The sequence below is a fragment of the Globicephala melas genome, chromosome 6 (assembly GCF_963455315.2).
Source record: "Globicephala melas chromosome 6, mGloMel1.2, whole genome shotgun sequence".
Lineage (NCBI taxonomy): Eukaryota > Metazoa > Chordata > Mammalia > Artiodactyla > Delphinidae > Globicephala > Globicephala melas.
This window is the reverse complement of record NC_083319.1, coordinates 92,294,840-92,313,405: the sequence shown is the minus strand read 5'-3', so window position 1 is coordinate 92,313,405 and position 18,566 is coordinate 92,294,840. Positions and strand designations below refer to the sequence as shown.

The following is an 18,566-nucleotide window of genomic DNA, read 5'->3' as shown; positions in this document are numbered from 1 at the left end:
TCCCACACGCCGCAGAGCAACTAAGCCCATGTGCCACAACTACTGAGCCTGCACTCTACAGGAGCCCATGAGCCACAGCTACTGAGCCCACGTGCCACAACTACTGAAACCTGTGCACCTAGAGCCCATGCTCCTCAACAAGAGAAGCCACCACAATAAGAAGCCCGCACACCACAAAGAAGAGTAGCCCCCGCTCGCCGCAACTAGAGAAAGCCCGCGCGCAGCAACAAAGACCCAACGCAGCAAAAATTAAATAATTAATTAATTTTAAAAAAAAGAAATCCCTAATATGTTGAACTAGGTACATAAAGAGAATGCAGAAAACTCAATTTTCAAATTTTTATTGATCACTCACACCCTAATGTCAAGCACTGTCAGGTATTAGGAGTTGCCCACTGTGGTGGTTTTAAAACATGACCACAATTCTCTGACACTTCTCCCATGGAGCAGAGTACATGCCCACTCCCTTGAACCTGGGCAGACCTCTGAGACTGCTTCAATGAACAAAATGCAACAGAAGTGAACCTGTATGACTTCCAAGGCTCCAAGAGAAGAGACCATGCCACTGTGCCTGTTTCTCTTGGGATACTTGCTCTGGGAGCCTTCATGTAGTAACTCCAGCTACACAATGGCCCACAGAGGAAGAGAAACATCCTAGGAGCCTTATCCACTGAAGGCCCCCACTTTAGCCTTTCAGATGGCACCAGACTAAGGGCATAGCTGAGCCACCATATCAACTCTGGAATGCCTATTTGGGCTTCTTGCTGCATGAGAAAAAGAAACCCCCTTTGTGTGTGAATTTTCTTTATTTGTAAATGGGCACATTTGTTACTGATACAGGGATTTAAAAGTAACAAAGCCTTTGTCTATGTTAACAGGGAAAATGATTAAGACTAGTTTATAAGTAATACTGATCAAGGGATCAGTATCTCTCTAAAATAGAGTATAATACACAACAGTGAAAAACAATAAATGACCCCAGGGTTTCATATGTTAAAATATTCATCAATAGGCTGATTAGAATTTACAGAGTACCTACTTTGTCTTTAGCACTAGGCCATATGCTCTAAAAAATATCAAAGAGTAAGAAAATATAAGATCAAAGAACTGGCTAGGATTAGACAATCTCTCCCTTAACAGTAACATCTCTTGGTTTAGCTCCTTCAATTACTTACACCATACTACACATCACTTTAATCAATTCTCTCTCCTAAGAATATGACTAAATCAGTGAAGAAAATAGGAGTGCTGAATTTAGAATGGTGTGCATAAAAAGAACTTGAGGGTACGAATTACTATTTCAAATGACAGAAACATGGGGCGTTCACTGATCAACAAAAACTTGACAGCAATTTTTGCAACTAATGAGATGGAATAAACATTTCGTTACAAACAGTATGATCAACAAAAAAAAAAATGCTTTTTGCAGAGCGGCTATAATGTGCCAGGCACCTACCTAAGCACCTGACAACATAAACACATTTATTCTTCATAATAACCCCAATAGATACATACCATAACAGTCCCATTGTTTAGATGAGAAAAACCAAGGCTTAAGAAGATACAAAATGCACCAATGTTTATACAGCTAATAAAAGAGCAGGACAGAGCTGATGAGCCTGTTGGAATTTAAATAGTAACCTCTCAGGTGACTTATACTTCAGTCAGTCACCACTACTGCAAGTTAATCTTACTGACAAATATTTAACAGTTAAATCAATATTATCTTTACGAGAGGAATTAAAATCAAAGAGAAAAGAGAAACTTAAAAATCTTAATCCCTGTGGCTCTTCTACAAAGGAATTCCAAACACTACAGTTAATAAATATAATAAATTCTAAATCACATAGCAACCACTTGTAAGATTAATAGTAATTTTCCTAGCAGAATTCTCTGATTCATTTATCAAAGAACCTTAATATGTTATGACAGGTTTTTTCCAATATTCAAATGTATTTCTGGAATGGAGAAAAACATAAATCTTAAAGAAAATACTACTTACCTATTTTATTTTGTAGCCTATAAGATTTTTAACCTTTGTTTTTAGGGTGGACAAAAATCATGCAAAGTCTAAACTTCTAGTATCGGCTGTGTGCCACAAAAATAAGAATTAATTTCTATTAAATATTCATTTCCATACATTTCATTCCAGTAAAGTTCTTTCAAATAAATACACAAAAAACTGAGCTTACCTTTTTCCCTATAAATATCCTAAATCTCACTAAATCTAATACTCAGCTAGTCATCTCACTTTCACATCTTCTTTCAAAAACAAATGATAAATCCTTTGTTTACTATAATCCTACAAGTATTTACAATTCACTTGCTGTATTTACTGGACATCTATAACTTACTGCAAGAGACCACAGGAAAAAAAAATTAATATGATCCCTACCTTTCAAAAACCTAAACCTGTTTCTTTCACATGTGTATGTGTTTAAAATACTGGAAATCACAAAGCTTTAGGAATAGCAAACCACTACGAATTACATGAGAGCATTTCTCATTTTTACAACTGTTTTAAATTTATTGTACTAAAGTGTAGAACTGCACTGCCTACCTGCATCAGCTCTGGACCGCTGGCCAGGTGTCTTCCCGAATGGGGTCTTCATTCATCTGTATTTAAGTGAGCAGCAGAGCTGCTGGACTAGGGTGAAAATTCAGTATGCTCCAATTTGAAAGTTTTCACAGAATTTCAATGTTCTTGTTAATCCATCATCCCAAGCGCCTTTTTTTTTAATAAGTTCAGCAAAAATACGTGAAATCCTAAGTACTCTGTAAGACAGTGAAATAATAGTTCATTACTAGAGCATCACAAAAGCAAACTACTCCAAGTAAGCCATCAAACATGACAAATTTTAAACGTAACATCAGCTAAAATACACTTTGCCAGGAAGTAATTAACTTTATTTCCTCAGACCTCAGTGCCAAGGACAACACAGAGAAGCAGGAGAAAAGGAGGTACTAGACCCCTCAACAAGGAAAAGTGCAGTTCCTCACGGGTCAACTAAACATAATACAGCATCTGGCTTCCGGCTTCCCCCATTGTATCCCAACCCATTTTGCTGGCAGCCAATCCATTTTGCTGGCAAAAGTCAGAAAAGGGTAGACACTGGCATGTCAGAAAAGATTTAGACTGGCAGGTCCCATATTCTTGATGGGACACAAAAAGACCCAGCAAGGCACTGGAGTGGGCAACAGAGGTGTGGCACGTGCATGGTGGAACAACAGCTGGAGGGTGAGGCAGCACTGGAAGCTACTTCAAGTCTGAGCCACAGCTAGAGGTATGGTCAGTAAACCAGCAGCCTTGGGCAAAAGAAGGGATTACAGCCAATAAGACTTCGCAGTTCCCTTTCTGCTCCCAAGCTTCAGGAAACCAGAGCGGAAGATCCAATAACTCTGGAGGAGCCTCAAAGAAATTTCCATACCCATGCAAAAAAGTCAGTTTATCATTTAATTGAAATTTGGGTCCAGTTTACAGTCCACGTAGTAAAACATATATGGAAATGTATTCTCATAAAACACAAAAATATCCACCACAAATTTCACTGAACCACATTACTACGTTCAGTTCTCGTTGTTAGTCATCATGTCTACATCATACAGCCATGCATTCACAGGTTTAAGAATTGAAGGGAATGAATTTTCTAGAGACTAAAATTCAACAAAATAGTTAAAATAATTAAAAAGCCTAAATAACAAGGGAGAGAGGAATCATTTCAACTGGTAAAAATGCTTAACTATATAGAACTTCAAGGGAAATTTAAAAACAAATGGCTTTTATAATTCATTTAATGAATATTCAGAATGCCTACTGTTTGAAGCTTAGGTAGAAGGGGAGAGACAGTACACAAATAAGTAAGAAAAAGAGACAGTATTTCAAGTGGCAATAAGTTATACAGGCATCCCTCAGAGATATTGAGGGTTCAGTTCCAGACCACCACAATAAAGCAAATATTGCAATAAAGTGAGTCACACTAATTTTTTGGTTTCCAATGCATATAAAAGTTATGTTCATATTATACTGTACTCTATTAAGTTTGCAGTAGCATTATACCTGAAGAAAACTATGTACATACCTTGATTTAGAAATACTTTATTGCTAAAGATGCTAACCATCATCTGCCAATGAATGCCAGGTTGCCACAAACCTTCAATAAAACAAGGTATGCCTGTATAGAAAAAACATGGAAGCAGCAGCTTTTCTGAAGGTGACTTTTCCCATGCAAGGTTCATGTGCTCTTCCTAGGAGCTACAACCAGCCTGCCTCCCCACGCACTGAGGTAAGGGAATGAAGTCTAGGCTGTCATGACAACAAAGTCTAGGCTGTCATGACAACAAAGACATACACTTGTCTTTCCCAAGGCCACCCAACAGACATGTAAGCCTCGCATCAATCTACCTCTTTCAGCACCAGAAATCTCACTTCCCCATTCAATTCTTCCCACTCTGATGTATCTTTCCCTACTGGAACCCTACAGCCCTCTTCCCCCATCTGCCCAAACCTTTCTGCTGCCTTCTGAAAGGCAGTCTGTCTGTAGCAAAAGTCTATCTAGGGTCCCCTCCATCCAGCAGCTCTCTCCAAACTGGTTGTGTTCCCCAAACAACCTTACTTACACAATCTCTCCTACCCCAACACCCCAACGTGGAGGCACGTGCCATAGCACTAGTAATAACAGGCCCCCCTTTTCGTTGCAGTCATCCACCTATTAATCCTCTAGTCATCTGCACACACTCTTGAAGATCTTACTTGTTTTCCATCACATTCTTGGCAAAATATGATCCTTAAACAACGTGCTCCCTTGGTTCTCTGACATCCTCATTTCAAACTACCTACCCAACTCCAACCAACTATCTCCACAGCCACAACCTCAACCTTCTCATCACCAATGACTACAATACCTCTGGAATCTTTGTTTCAAGCATCTCACACTCAAAACCACCTCTGATCATTCCACTTTTCCTACACCAGAAGTTCCACTCCAACAATTCTTTGATGCAACCACTACCTCCAAACTACAGCCTGACCTTTTTCTTCCTTGGGGACTAACTTCCCTCATTACTCAGCTTAGATTCCACAGATGGTCAACCACTAGAGTGACTCCCTTGCTTTTCTCTTCCTGTCACTTTCTGGCAAAACCCTAACCCAACTCCTTTCCTACTGCACCCACAATTTCAGCCATTAAATGGGGCTGAAAAACTTCCCAATTTATAATCTCATTATCTCAAGTGGGCATTTGACAATACCAAGCCCATCCTCCTATCTGCTAGTTAGACAGAAGCAAACAGAAGAGAACTACTCATCTTCCCACCACAAATTCGCCAGCTGGTTGGTAGCCTCTGCTACTATAATAACAGATAAACTGTGTTTAAATTCAACCCTTTCATATGTTTTAACAATCCCATCTCTATCTCCTCTATCAATTTCTGTTCTCATCGGTATATAATAAATAATGCAGTATTTCCCAATTTTAAAAACATCCCATGACTCTGCTCCTTTTCTCTGACACTCTTTACAAAGCTGCTTCAAAGACTGAAGAATATTTTAATCTACACAAGTATCAATGTTTCTTAACTTAATAAATCAACTTGGTTCTATAACATGAAAATTTTAGCTTACTGATGGTCTAAAGAGTATGTACCCTTCTCACTAGCAGATTTAAGCTTATCTTGGTATGATTTTTCTACTGCTTACCACTTCATTAAAATTTTCAGGTTGAAATTGTTATAATACTTTTTAAAAAGTATAAGACACAGATTGAAAAAAAGAGTTGCAGAAGGGAATGATATAGGAGCTTTTTGAATAATATAAGAAAACAAAATTCCAGATAAAAGTTCTTCCCCATTTTTGAGTTGCAATTCTATTCCAACTGCTTGATCTTATCTTAAATCCTGAGACAGCACAGTCTCATTTCTAAGATAGCAGGAGTCATAATTTTTTTCAAATATTACACAAAATGTTGTCAAATGGAGCTTAAATTGAAGCCAATAAAAAAGATAGCTCTGTATTCAGGACTAAACCCAACAGACTGCTAACACCATTCAGTGAAAGGCTGTTAAAAAATAATGTTGCACAGTACCAAAGAATCACCCCAAATTACCTGTTGATTATAAATGCTTCTTGACAATGGAGGGATCAAACAATTCAACACCACTAATTGTGAGCCAACCACACTTTAGAGGCTTCCAGATGTGATGTGATGCAAGGTACATCACATCATTATAAAACATTCTTGACAAAAATGCTTTATCTAAATCTACTTGAGACTCTAGACCTAATTCCCAGTTTTTAAGAAATACAGGTGATACAAGAGAATGTGAGAAGTTTCTACAAGACAAATGGAATACACTCCTTAAAAGGTCAATGTCATAAGAAAAAAAGGTAGACATACTGCTCTAGATTAAAAGAGACTAAAAGCAGACAGCAAGCAAACCCTGAATGAATGGTTTGGAGGGGAAAAAGCTATAGCAGACATTGAAGTATTGAAGTCTGGGGAAATTTAAATAGGGTCTATATAGTAGATGACACATTATGGAAATATCATTAACCTTTAAAAGCACAATAATGACACTGTAGTTATACATGAGAATATATTTATTCTTAGGAAATACATGCTGAAATTTCTACAGGTAGGCTGAATTAATGTCTGCAAGTGAATTTCAAATAGTTCATGGAAAGAAAGTGATACATACACAAACAATAAAGTGAAAATGACAAAATATTAATTTTTGAATCTATACAAAGAACATACTAATGTTATTCTCTGAACTTTTATTTCAATTTAAAATTTTTCGTAAAGAAAGCTGGAGAAAAGAAGATCCTGGATTTATTTCCCTTTGCTATAAGTCCATCTGTATTAAATATAATTAACTATCCAAGCATGCAATTTTGCTAAACAATCTTTGAAACATGTCATGAATTTAGTTTCGAAACTCAAAATATTTCTGTAACCAGCTGAAAGGGGAACACAAGATTCTCACAATTTCACAAACAAGTGTCCCCAAGCACATGCTGTGTCTCACACACTGCTATATATGCATCAACTCAGACTCTACACAACCACCATAAGGCACACATTATACTTGTTCCATTTTGGAAATTAAAACCCTACGGCACCGGGACTTCCCTGGTGGGGCAGTGGTTAAGAATCCGCCTGCCAATGAAGGGGACACGGGTTTGAACCCTGGTCCGGGAAGATCCCACATGCCGTGGAGCAACTAAGCCCGTGAGCCACAACTAATGAGCCTGCACTCTAGAGCCCGCGAGCCACAACTACTGAGCCCGCACACCACAACTTCTGAAGCCTGCGCACCTAGAGCCCGTGCTCCATAACAAGAGAAGCTACCACAAGAAGCCCGTGCACCTCAATGAACAGTAGCCCCGGCTCACTGCAACTAGAGAAAGCCCATGTGCAGCAATGAAGACCCAACGCAGCCAAATATAAATAAATTCATATATAAAAAAACCCCTACAGCACCTTTGTTATACAGCAGAAACTAACACAACATTGTGACGCAATTATATTCCAATAAAGATGTTAAAAAAATAAATAATAAAAACCTACGGCACCGAAATTAAAATGCACGTGGGCATACAGACTACAAGTAGCATAGCTGAGATAAATTTCTTATTTTAAAAATAAACACAGGGACTTCCCTGGTGGTCCAGTGGTTAAAACTCTGTGCTTCCACTGCAGGGGGCACAGGTTCGATCCCTGGTAGGGGAACTAAGATCCCACATGCATGCTGCAACTAAGACCTGGAGCAGCCAAAATAAATAAATAAATAAATATTTTTTTTAAAAAAAGTTACATATCAAAATATTTGCTGCCAGCTGCTATCACCAAACAGTGCTATTTATAAAAAGAAAATAAATTTCTAAAACTGCTTAAGCAAAAGTGCCATGTTCCAAAGAAATCTCAACACTAGTGGAAAAGTACAAACCACTAAACACACCAAGTGTTAAGCTGAAGTCTGGGCTGCCAACAAGTGTCTTACAGTTGTCGTCACAAAGGGTTCAAAGTGTGGGGAGGAATGTATGCTATCACAAATATTTATGTGAAAAATGACATATGGCTAAAATCTGAATAGGACCTGAATATTAAACAAGAAATAATTTTCTTAATTTCTTAATTATGATATTGTAGTTACAAAAAAAAATCCTTATTTTTAAAAGTATCATGATGTCTGCAATTTACTGCAACTTTCAAATGGCTTAACAACAAAAAATGTTGAGTATAACAAAATGTCAGCAAATGAATCTCAATGGAAAACATACAGGTATAACTCAGCTATAGGTTTAACTTTTCAGTGTATAGGAAGTTTCATTAAAAAAGTTTGGGGAGGGCTTCCCTGGTGGCGCAGTGGTTGAGAGTCCACCTGCCGATGCAGGGGACACGGGTTCGTGCCCCGGTCCGGGAAGATCCCACATGCCGCGGAGCGGCTGGGCCCGTGAGCCATGGCCGCTGAGCCTGCACGTCCGGAGCCTGTGCTCTGCAACGGGAGAGGCCACAACAGTGAGAGGCCCGTGTACCGCAAAAAAAATAAATAAATAAAATAAAAAGTTTGGGGAAAACAACAGCAGAGAGAGAAGAACAGCAAAATCTGGAATTGGTGGCAACAACACAGATTTACTGTAGGTACTCCAAAGTCTGTAGCTTATTTCCTAAGGTGTGATTTTTAAAAATAGATTAAGAAAAGGTGGTAGGGCTTCCCTGGTGGTGCAATGGTTAAGAATCTGCCTGCCAATGCAGGGGACACGGGTCAAGCCCTCGTCTGGGAAGATCCCACATGCTGCGGAGCAACTAAGCCCATGTGCCACAACTACTGAGCCTGTGCTCTGGAACCCGTGAGCCACAACTACTGAGCCCACGTGCCACAACTACTGAAGCCTGCACACCTAGACCCTGTGCTCCACAACAAGAGAAGTCAGTGCAACGAGAAGCCCCCGTACCGCAACCAACAGTAGCCCCCACTCGCCACAACTAGAGAAAGCCCGCACGCAGCAACGAAGACCTAATGCAACCAAAAATAAATAAATAAAATAATTTAAAAAAAAATTATATATAAAAAAAAGGTGGCAAAGTATTTGCAATTCCTGAATCTGGATGGTGAGTATACAGGTGTTCGACTGCATTTCAACTTTTCTGTATGCTTGAAAATGTTCACAATAAAATGTTAAGAGAGAAAAAGGGTCAATAGTTTTAGATTCTATAAATCTGGAAAGAAAAAACATTGTATTACAACTCAGAACCTTCCTAAGTACCCAAAAGAATTTACCAGAAAGCCCAGTCACAAACGTTTCAATGGATGGCATGTAAAAACAGTGCTCTAGAGGTCTCCAGCATGGGCTGTCCCTTTGGCTAAAACCTCAAGATTAAAATGAAGGGCTGTTTGAACACAGCATTGTTAATTACCCAGTGTTTGGCTATAGTACATACCAAGTGTATATCTGAAGGCCTTCAGGGCCACAAATTCTCATATCAATATAAACAAAATTATTAAACAGCCTAAATCACGAGACATCCAACCACCAAGTTCTAACAAAGGAGCTCTTAAGGATGGACAAAATTCACAAGTATCATGAATTTGGATGAGGGAAAAATTCTATCTTCATTTTCCTAACTTTCACCTGAATTATACAGCAAGCACTTCCTTCCATCATGAGCGTATGAAACCACATTATTTTACCAGTATCCCTGACTTTCTCAACAACAGAAATCACAGATCTTTCCACCCCACTGCATTTATTACAGATCTCAAAACAGCTTTTAAGCTCATCAATTACTTCGGGGTTTTTTTTGTTTTTTTGGCTGCATTGGGTCTTTGTGGCTGCGTGCGGGCTTTTCTCTGGTTGCGGCAAGCAAGGGCTACTCTTCCTTGAGGTGCGCAGGTTTCTCATTGCGGTGGCTTCTCTTATCGTGGAGCACGGGCTCTAGGCGCGGGGGCTTCAGTAGTTGTGGCTCGTGGGCTCTAGAGCGCAGGCTCAGTAGTTATGGCGCACAGGCTTAGCTGCTCCACGGTATTTGGGATCTTCCCAGACCAGGGATTGAACCCGTGTCCCCTGAGGTGGATTCTTAACCACTGCGCCACCAGGGAAGCTCTCATCAACTACTTCTAAATTAAGTTATGAGGCCTGCCACAGAACAAGACATGACCGGAGTAGGTCAGCCATCAGGGCATTAGTCATCAAACTGTGACAACAGAATTGGTGACTGTTGTAAAACAAAGAGTTTGCCTAGAACTTGCCCCCTCCCCACCCCCCGTTCCTGGGAAGTACCTTCTAAATCGTTGGAATGTCCTAAATGACAGGAGTGTTTGTGATTTATGGTGGGTCCCTAGATAGTTTGTGCTAACAAGATGACTCAGGATGGGGCTGGCCACACCAAAAAGACCAACCACGGGATTAGAGGATTGGAGCTTTGAATCCCCTGATAGCCCAACTTTCAGGGAGGGAAGCTAAAGACCGAGCTCAACCTCATGGCCAATGATTCAATCAGCCATGCTCACATAACAAAACCCCAATAAACACTCTGGACATAGAAGCCGGAGAGAGCTTCCCTGGTCAATAATACTCTAACTCCATGCACCATTACATATCCATGTGCAGGTCAGTGATACTCCTGACTCCACAGAAGAAAACTAGAAGATTCCCATTCAAACCCTTCCAGACCTTGTCCTGTGTGCTTCTTTTGGATGGTCATGGATTTGGATCCTTTTCTGCTATAATGAAACTGTATCATAAGTATAGCATTTTCCTGAGTTCTGTGAGTTGTTCTAGTAAATTATCAAACATGAGGTCACGAGGACCCCCGAATTCGTAGCCAGGTGGTCAGAAACGTGGGTGGCCTGTGGACCACCAAGTTTATTGTTGGTGTCTGTAGTGAGGGCAGTTTTATGGAGGACAGTGGTTCGGCCTATAAAGTCTGACCTCACTCTGGGTAGCTAGTGTGTCAGGATTACAGTGCTGTGACACACAGATCTACTATGCTCTCTTGTATTCCCTACCATCAATTATTTGTTGATCAATATGTGAAAGGAGAGAAAAGACCACCTCAATTTACTTTTTGATAAACATCAAGAGCTGTCACTTTAGTACCTTAAAATATGAAATTGTTTCTGTATGTCTTATCTGTCACTTAACATACTAACAAAAAAGGCATATTACTAAATTAACATTGTTTTCATATTTAGTAACTATTTAAATATAACATTTCTTCTTTGCTCCCTTGTATTTTATTCACTGTATTCAGAAACATTCTGAGAAGGTATCCACAGGTTTCACCAGACTGAGAAAATGTCCGTGGCACAACAACCCCTGCCTAAAACCACTGGCAAAAAGCAACCCTGAATCTTTGATGTGTCTTTAAAGGCCACCTGCAGGAATCAATGTAAAGAATGGACAATCCTGGTAGTGATGGACTGGTAATTTAGACCACTCTCCTGAAAGCTAGAATATCAAAATAAAATCTAAAAGAACACCCTTAACAAAAACTATTGGGAAGCAGGGTTTCTTATAGAAAAGGTTAATTCCAGGTGAGCGGGAGGAAATATATGAAGAGCCTGGAACATCTTGCCATACCAGAAGCCAGGAAGCTATCAAGGTCAGGAAGATCACTGGAATGGTGTCACAGAGACAAAGGGGGATCTTTTACACTATTTTCTTGACTATTGTACAGTTCACCCTCCACATCTGTGGGTTCCACGTCAACAGATTCAACCTACCTCAGATCAAAAATATTCAGGGGAAAAAAAATTCCAGAAAGTTCCTGAAAGCACTGGCAACTATTTACACAGCTTTTACATTGCATTTACAACCATTTATGCAATATTTATGTTGTATTAGATATTATAAATAATTTAGAAATGACAAAGTATATGGGAAGATGTGCACAGGTTATATGCAAGAAACTACGTCGTTCTATGTAAGGAACTTGATTTTGGTATCCATGGATTTTGGTATCCTCTGGGGATACTAGAACCAATCGCCAGCAGATATCGAGGAACGATTGTATATGACTGAAAACTTCTGTGACAAAAACATGAACACACACAGTGACACATACACTAACCATATGCTTGAAGGCATCAAAGAACTTGAAGATAGCAGTGCTTCCAGAGGCAGGACCTAGAGTGGTAGGTAAACCCCACATATGCAACCACTTTTCTCCCTGAGAGTAACTGCCAAGTGTTAAGGGGCAGCTAGAGGCTAATAACTTTGCAAGGTGAGGGGCCAAAGACCAGAACCCAGGGACTACCAAAGGAAGGAGGGGGCTGGTGAACCCACGTCTCTATGACATGGAATCCTGAATTGCTCTTGGGAGCTGGGGGGATGGTAAGAAGTCCAGCCGCAACTCCTCTTTACCCTAAAACTTAGCGGAGGTGATCCCAAGCTGCCAGCTCCCTCAGACGTCTGGCAGAGCAAGCATAAATCCTCTCTAGGAATATCATCCTGACCCCAAATTATCTCAAACACTTTAAAAAATGTAATCTACTACATGTGCAACCATGCAAGTTAGCCCAGAAAGAGACAAAATAAAAACTAGCAGAAACGACAGATAAACAACAAAAAAAAGCAGACCCACTGGGCTACCAGGTGTTGCAGTTACAAAATCATACTTTATAGTAAGCTACAGGAAGGTTACAGGAATAAATAAAATTATTAAATGAAAAATAAAATAGCTGTGACTATTATGTTCAGAGACAGAAAAATAAGATATAAAACTTTGGTAGAAAACTATCACAGAACCAGATTTTCCAAAAGTGAAAAAATACAATAAACTCAATGAATAGATTATCAATAGGCTGGCCTCGTTAAAAATTAGTGAACAAGGGCTTCCCTGGTGGCGCAGTGGTTGGGGGTCCGCCTGCCGGTGCAGGGGACGCGGGTTTGTGCCCCGGTCCCGGAGGATCCCGCGTGTCGCTGGGCGGCTGGGCCCGTGAGCCATGGCAGCTGAGCCTGCGCGTCCGGAGCCTGTGCTCCGCGGCGGGAGAGGCCACAGCGGTGAGAGGCCCGTGTACCGCAAAAAAAAAAAAAAAAAAAAAATTAGTGAACAAAGATAGATCAGAAGAAATACCAAGGACGAAGCATGCAAAGGGTAAGAGACTGGGAACGCCTCACATGCATTTAAATGGAGTAGAGGGTAGGGGGGACAGGGCAGAAGAAATACTTTAAAAGATAATGGCTGCAAACTTCTCAAAAGAATAGAAAACATTACCACAGATTCAGTAAGACCTATAAACACAAAATATAAATAAAAAGAAATATATACCTAGACACATCATAAAAACTGTTGAAAACCAAAGACCAAAAAAAAAAAAAAAAACCCATAAAAGCCTGAAGTAAAAAAGATCCCATCCATGACAGCAAATATTAAACTGACAGTTTACTTAAGAAAAAAAATGAAAGCTGAAAATCTAATAACTTCTTTCAACACCTTAGAAGAAAACTGACAAGTTAGAACTCTATACAAATCAAAAATATCCCTCAAAAGGGAAAATCAATTTGAGATATTTTTAGACTAACACATACTCAAAGAATTCACTATTAGGAGTCACACAACAGGGGAGAAATAAAGAATGTTCTTCAGGCAGAAGGAAAATGGAATTGGAATTGGATTGGACTGGAATTATAACAAGGAACGAAGAGCAATGAAAAGGGTAAATCTAAATGGCTACTACTGTACAAATTAATAGTGTCCTAAGACAAAATATACACAGAATTAGAATAGCACAAACTGTGCTACGTAAGTGAAACTAATATAAATGGAGTTTAAGTGTCCAGGAAGAGGGGGAAACAACCAAATATTAGATTTTGACAAGTCAAAGATGCATGTTTTAAGTAACCTTGAGGTTAGCAGAGGAAAAAAAAAAAAGGCATTCAAAGAAAGCCAAGAAAGGAGTAAAAGACACATAAAACAGGTACAATAAACAGAAAGCACTTATTAAGACAACATACTCAAACCCAACTATGTCAACAGTTGGGTTAAATTTAAATATCAATAGACTAAACACTCCAATTATGAGAAGTATTGTCTGACTAGATTTTTAAAATCCCACCTATATACTGCTGACAACAGAAACGTCCAAAACATAGTACAAAGAATGAAAGTACAAGGTTAAAAAAAAAGATATACACTGCACCTGCTAATCAGAGAAAAGATAATGCAACTACATTAATATTAAGCTAATCAACCTTTACCTCTAATAACACTTTTGCCTTAAGGAAAGACAATTATTTTAAAAGACTCAACCGGTAAAGAAAATACACAATGCTAAACATTGTACGCACCTAGTAACATAGCCACAAAATAGATAAAGCAAAAATTATCGCAAGGAGAAACAGACAAATGCAAAATATGAGTATTAATACATTTCTCTTGGTAACCAATACAACCAGCAAACGAAAAGGAAAAAAGGATGTAGAAGAATTTAACACAATTAACCAAGTTAAACTAACAAACATAGAACACTGCATCTAACAAAGACAGAAGCACATTCTTTCCAAGCACACACAGGACATTTACAAAAAGTGATCATATGTTGGACCATAAACCAAGCTTCAAAAAATTTCATAAGCTTTTAATTACATAGTATTATGACCACAATGGAATGAAGACAGAAATCAGAAAAAAACAAATACAGCACAGAAGATTCTTAGAGCAGTGAAACTATTCTGTATGACACTATAATGTCAGATACATATTATAAATGTCAAAACCCACAGAATATAGAACACCAAGAGTGAACCCTATGTGAACTATGGACTTTGGATGATAATGATTTGTCAATGTAGGTTCACCCATTCTAACAAATGTACAATCTGGTGCAGGATGCTGCTAATGGGGGAGGCTGTGCTTGTGTGAGATCAGGGGGTACAGGGGAACTCTGTACTTTCTACTGTTTTGCTGTGAACCTAAAGCTGCTCTTAAAAATAAAGTGTATTTAAAACAAAAAAAAAAGTTTATCTGACAAGATAGGTTAATGAGTATGCTATGGTTACAAACCACCCTAGAAATCTTAGCTGCTTAAGATGAAGAAAATTCCCACTCCCACCCATTCCCTCCCCCTCTTTTCTCCACCCTTGCCCTCTCCCCCACCCTCTGCTCTCTGTTTGCTCTACACCAGCGGTCCCCAACCTTTTTGGCACCAGGGACCAGTTTCGTGGAAGACAATTTTTCCATGGACAGGGCGGGGGGGCGGGGGGATGGCTCGGGCGGTAATGCAAGTGATGGGGAGCAGCAGATGAAGCTTCGCTCACTCACCTCCTGCTGTGCAGCCAAGTTCCTAACAGGCCGCAGACAGGTACCTGTCCGCAGCCTGGGGGTTGGGGACCCCTGCTGTAGCTGGAATAGAAACTGATAGGTATATCCACACTGGAAGTTTGGCATTATCTACTAATACCAGACATAGGCATAATATACGACCCAACAATTCTACTCCTAAGTCTACCCAACAAAAAAGCATACAAGAAACATGCACCTGAATGTTCACAGCACATCTGCTCACATGAGCCCCGTGACAGTCATGGAAATGAGACTGCTGGATCACCTAACATGGGGAGCTGCTCTGTTCTGAATCCATCATCACCATTCCCCCAGCCCAACTTCCCACAGGCTGTTCTAGCCAATGACTGGCCATAGGCAGGATGCTAAAGCAGGTCCATTCCTGCAGGAGAAGGAACTCCTCTGACCCCAACTTTGGCTGGAGGACATGTCACTGGCCTTACTTAAACTTTCTTAGAACTGCACTGAAGTCCGAAGACTTATCGTACCAAACGTTCCCTCCAACCTCTTCCTCCTCTACATACATCAGTCCTGCAAGGGGCTGTTGGCTTTGTCACAAGTATTTCTCCTACAGCAAAATCTAACCCCAACTTGTTGTCTTCTTGTCCTTGGGGGACCTTAACAGGCTCAAATTGGGAACAACCCAATATTTATCAACAGAAGAATGAACTACTACCATGGATAATACATGAATAAATCATTACATTAATAAACAAACTACAACTATACATGACCGAGTGAATGAAATTAATGACAAAATGTGTAGAGTTCCACGGTTGGTATGTCACAAACCATGGATCTGTAACTACTTCTGTACTTTCAGTACATTTCACCAAAAAAAAAAAAGAGAAAAAGAAAAATCAAAAAGGCAAGACTCTGAAAAGTCAACTATCCTTAAACCAAAGGGGAATTTGCTACTTACTATTAACTCAGATTAAGAAGCGACCCATATGCACTAATATGTATAAAATAGATAACTAATAAGAACCTGCTATATAAAAATAAAATTCAAAAAAAATAAACTAAAAAAAAAAAAGAAGCTGTATGCAGCCAGACTGTTTACATGGAGCCCTCCTCCCCCTTCCTTCATCATTCTCACATCCCTCAGAGGCAACCACTGTTAAAAGACTGCTGTGAATCTAATGACATATGCAAATTCTTAAAGCATAGTAAGTATAGATATACAAACATCTTAAAACACATACATGCACACACAAAGTTCTACAACTTGCTTCTCTTACTAAACATTACATTTTCCATGCAGTATAGGAAATTTTTTCCTCTTATTTTTATTTCCCTCTTATTTTTAATAGTGACAGAACATTCCAGAGTATGGACATAAAGATCACTTACTTTACTGTTAACTTCAATATTAGACAGATGTTTCTCATTTTTCACTACCACAAACACCACTATAATGAAAAATCTTACACATACAGGTTTGTACCTTTGTGCAAATACATCTATACCATAAATTCCTAGCAGTGGAATTGCTAGGCCGAACAGAGTACAGGCATTTTATATTGTTTCAATGACGCCACCTTCCAAAAAGAGTCCACCAAATTATAGTCCCACAAGTCATATAAACTATATATTTAAAGGCTAATGTATTTTAGATGAACCCTACTTTATGGACTAAAGCTTGTGGTGAAGAGTAATTATGAACGGAAAGTACATAAAATTGCTTTTATCTTTCACTGAGTCAATTTAAGGAAAAATTTCAGAGGGTTACACAAAAATACCAGAGTAACCAAAAAATTACCAGTAGTTACAACCCAGAGATTGATTCTAAATAAAAAAGACCATTTAATAGACCTGACAACCCAGGATCCAACTGTCACCACAGCATTTACAGATCCCAGTTCAGTGCCAGCAGATCCCACTGTGATTTCTGATCTACAGAGAAGAGTGACCAGAGTTCTCAAGGATACTGGGGCTTATCGTACCAAATGTTCAGATGTCTTGCAGGTGTCTTATGGCTGTGGGATAAGGCCTGAGTTGTGAACCTTCCCAGGAAGGGTAAGTCTTTCATGACAAATCCACTCCAATACTCCAATCTCCCTAAGCCTTTGGATACCTTCCTCTACAGTATACCAAGGTAGTTCTGGCATCTCAACTCCACTTAGTACAGGTCACCCTTCGGTTTGTTTCAGGCAATCAACCAAGCAGAGCCCTTTCTAAGCCCTCAAGCTGTAACACTGAATCCAGAATCTCTCCTTATGGGTCCACATCAATAAATTTGGCCTAACCCAACTTTACATTCCCTTCACCTTCAACTCACACCCTTAACATCCATTCCCATAAATATTCCCCAGGTTCCTATTTCGCTCATGGCAAACTAGACAATCTTTTGGGTAGGCCTACCTCTTCATGGGTCACAATTTGCACCTCACCCTTTGGGACCTCCTGGGATGATCCTAGGGGAAGCCAAATGCAGGTTTTTCAGGCAAAGGGAGATTAAGTTAAGGGAAGGGATGGAAAGGTTGCTTCTACTGGGAAAGGTAGCCCAGCAGAATTTAGGTGTTCAAGGTCTCCAGTTAAATCAGAATCTGACCATATGCCGCTAATCCAATTTTCAGGATCCCATTCCTTACCAACCAATGTTTTCACTTACTAACGGGGAATTCAATTTGCAGTTTTAGGGCAGTTGTAGAAACTTTCAGGTCCCTTATGTGGAACCTGACCTGGTAATTTAAAACCCTGAACTCATCGTTTTGCTTTGCAACGTTTTCACTTGGCTAGGCTAAATCGCATTCCCCAAGATTTCCACTCCCATTTGTTTCCAGATTGGGCGGGCCAGAAGAGAGACTACTGTGCAGCACTCGGAGGAAGCAAGTGAAGGGGCAAACATCTGGTAGGACATCTGCAGTCTGCACCCACTGAACTCCCCATTTGCTTCAATGATGCGAGGCTGCAACAACTACTCTACCTTCCCCCAGGCTCCCTGAGAGTCTCTGCCTCCTGGGCCAAGTGTGTGTGGTTACCTCCATGACAAAGGGCCAGTTCTTTCAGGATATCCACACAACCAAGGTCAGAGGCAACAGAACTGACACAGCTTTCCATCTGTCTTGCTGTGGCTTCCAGTCTGGGTTCTCCCCCACATTACATCCACCTTCCCTTCTCAAATGCCTGTCCTATGGACTGCAAACTCCAGCATCAGGCACACAGACAACAGTCTTATCAACGAGTTGCATCATCAGCTCCTACACTGTGTTAACTGAGATCCCTGAATAAGACTGTCTGACAGACCCCTGTGCAACAGACCACACATTTAACCACACA

At 39.9% G+C, this 18,566-nt stretch overlaps 1 protein-coding gene across 2 annotated transcripts in view; it reads right to left on the bottom strand.

The window, feature by feature from the left end:
• The window catches only part of SPIN1 (spindlin 1), a 65,658-nt gene that overhangs the window by 40,237 nt on the left and 6,855 nt on the right, over positions 1 to 18,566 (bottom strand). Inside the window, exon 2 of one of the 2 annotated variants that reach the window (XM_030832487.2) lies at positions 2,561 to 2,775. The exons of the other annotated variant lie outside the window; for it this stretch is intronic. Coding sequence (XP_030688347.1) covers positions 2,561 to 2,612 — 52 coding nt within the window. The 5' untranslated portion in view covers positions 2,613 to 2,775. The remainder of the gene's footprint in view (positions 1 to 2,560; positions 2,776 to 18,566) is intronic. 2 annotated transcript variants of the gene reach the window in all.